Below are 2,783 nucleotides of genomic sequence, written 5' to 3'. Positions count from 1 at the left end.
TTTTTTTTTTTTTTTTTTTTTTTTTTTTTTTTTTTTTTTTTTTTTTTTTTTTTTTTTTTTTTTTTTTTTTTTTACTTATTTGACAAGCCTCCTTGCTTGTTGAGGTTACATCAAATGTATTACAACACCTGTTACAAATTAACTGTAGCCTATATATTAAAAAAAAAAAATATATATATATATATATATATATATAATATTCTTTATTTTTGTGTACCCAGATATATAAAATATAAACACATAATAACATATACATGTACATTTTTAGTACTCATATGAACCCTTACTTTAATAATACTGCCTTATATAATGATATATTTTTTAAATGCACATTATTTAACAATAAACTCTTTCCCTTTATATTCATATTATTATTAATATTCATATCATCACTATCTATATCTTGTTCGTGTTCTTCATCATCTTTTATATCATCATTATTTATTTCATTCTTTGAATTTTTTAAATCTTCTGTTCCTTGTTTTATAATTGTTTCTTCTTTTTCTTTTTCTTTTTCATTTTTTTGTTCTGTTACTTCTTTAAGTTTTTTTTTTTCTTTCAAAACAACAGCTCTACAATAAAGAAAACGTTTTAAACAATCATCAGCTGTTCTCGTTTTTACTACTGCACTAATTTTTGTCCATTTTTCAGGACAATTTTTTAAATTCTTATAAATTCTTAACCCTTCTTCAAGTAAAGTCTGTTCTTCATTTTTCCAGTTCATAACTTTTTTTTTTTCTTCTTCTCTTTTAATTCTTTTTAATTCATCACTTATATATTTATCACTTTGTTTATCTGAATTTAATTCCTTGTCTTCACTAACAACATTATTTACAGCATCATTTATATTTTCATTTATTTTGTCATTCATTTTGTCATTAATTTTGTCATTTATTTTGTCACTCATATTTTTTTTTATATCTATATTTTCACCATCCATATTATTATTATTATTATTATTATTATCTTCCCTTTTAAATGAAAAATCATTTGTATCTTTCATTTTATCTTCCTTTAGTTTTAAAAAATCATTTTCATATTTATCCATATTTACTATTTCATTCTGCATATTTTTATTTTCCTCTTTAATACATGGTTCACTTTTATCTTGCATGTGCAGGTTATTTGATTCTTTTAAATAATTATGTACTTTTTGATAACGCCTATATGATTGGCTGTTTTTCTTAAAATTTCTGTTTAATAACTTTTCATCATCATAGTTTTTGTGAAAGTGATTTTTTTTATATTTCAGATATATATTATTACTTTGGCACATATATTTTTTTTCATTATAATTAACATAATTATTATTTAAATTATTATTTAAATTATTATTATTATTATTATAAAATTTATTATATATATTTCTATTATTATAATTATTTTTTATTATACTATCACTTTGTTTATCATCATAATCCTTATTAGTAGAATCTTCATTATTCGTGTATGTATCAATATGATTATTTAAAATATTCTTATGAATATTAAACTTGTCATTCATATGATTTTCTTTTTTTATAAAATTACTTTTAGGACAAGTATTATATACACTTTTGTAATTTCTACTTGATAAATTATCAAAAGGATTATTACTATTATTATTATTATTATTATTGTTATTATTATTTTTAAATCGGTTCGACATATATACGTTTCTTTTTCTGGTTACTAATTCGTTCTTACAATGATAACTATTATTATTATTATTATTATTAATATTATTAATATTATTATTATTATTATTATTTATGTTTTCTTTTATATTATTATTATTTAATACTTGGTCATTTTTTTTATCATGATTACTCATATTATTTACATTTTTTGTAAATTTTTTTATATCGTATTTTTCTCTTGATTCTATATCACCTTCGTCAGCATTCTCATTTTGTGTTTCTTTATTTTTCATATTCCCATGAAACAATTTTCCTTTCTTTAAATAATTTGTTACATGTTCATCATAACTGTTTATAGAAGAAAAAGACGCTTTTTCACTTAATATATTTATATTATTGTAAATATTATTACAACTACTATTATTATTATTATTGTTCATATTATTATTATTGTTCATATTATTATTATTGTTCATATTATTATTATTGTTCATATTATTATTATTGTTCATATTATTATTATTGTTCATATTATTATTACTGTTCATATTATTATTATTACTATTATTTTCCTTGTATATATTTTTTGTTTTATCCACTTCACACATATTATCACCTTTTTGTAACATTTTTTTTTTCTCGTTATGTTGTAGATGATTTAAATCTGTGTTATGTTCAATATTTATATCATTAAAAATATGTTTTGTGTATTTTTTTATAACAAAAAATTTGGATACTCTTTTTTATTTAATAATAAATTATTATCATTGTTAATTAAATCACTCGAATAATTCTTATTATATATTTTTCCATCAAAATTCTTATTATTTTTCTTTTTTTTCATTTATATATCAATTTATTAAAATATTCACTTTATTATTTTTATTCTTCTTTTCTTCATATGTTGTTTTATTATATTGAATACTACTATTATTTTTTATTTTCTTCATATGATTATAATAAATATATTTTTTAATATATAAGAAAGAAACGTTTGGTTTTTTTTTTTTTTTTTTTTTTTTTTTTTTAAATCAAATAATATATATTTTTTTTTTTATTTTTTTTTAATATTTTAATAAATAAAAAAAAAAAAAAAAATTTAATTTTATTATTAAATTTATTTTTTATAATTTTTGTAATATTTATAAAAAAAAAAAAAATATT

At 17.1% G+C, this 2,783-nt stretch overlaps 1 protein-coding gene across 2 annotated transcripts in view; it reads right to left on the bottom strand.

The window, feature by feature from the left end:
- PRSY57_0928400 (hypothetical protein) overlaps nucleotides 1-2,248 on the bottom strand; it is a gene marked incomplete at both ends in the record, with an annotated part of 4,831 nt that extends 2,583 nt beyond the window's left edge. For both annotated transcript variants that reach the window (XM_020114819.1, XM_012907523.2), the window contains 2 exons: nucleotides 76-149; nucleotides 288-2,248. In XM_020114819.1, the coding sequence (XP_019970519.1) occupies nucleotides 76-149; nucleotides 288-2,248 (2,035 nt within the window). The remainder of the gene's footprint in view (nucleotides 1-75; nucleotides 150-287) is intronic.
- Nucleotides 2,249-2,783: the final 535 nt, after the last annotated feature.

The sequence above is a fragment of the Plasmodium reichenowi genome, chromosome 9 (assembly GCF_001601855.1).
Source record: "Plasmodium reichenowi strain SY57 chromosome 9, whole genome shotgun sequence".
NCBI classification, from domain to species: domain Eukaryota; phylum Apicomplexa; class Aconoidasida; order Haemosporida; family Plasmodiidae; genus Plasmodium; species Plasmodium reichenowi.
This window is presented reverse-complemented; position numbering and strand designations above follow the sequence as displayed.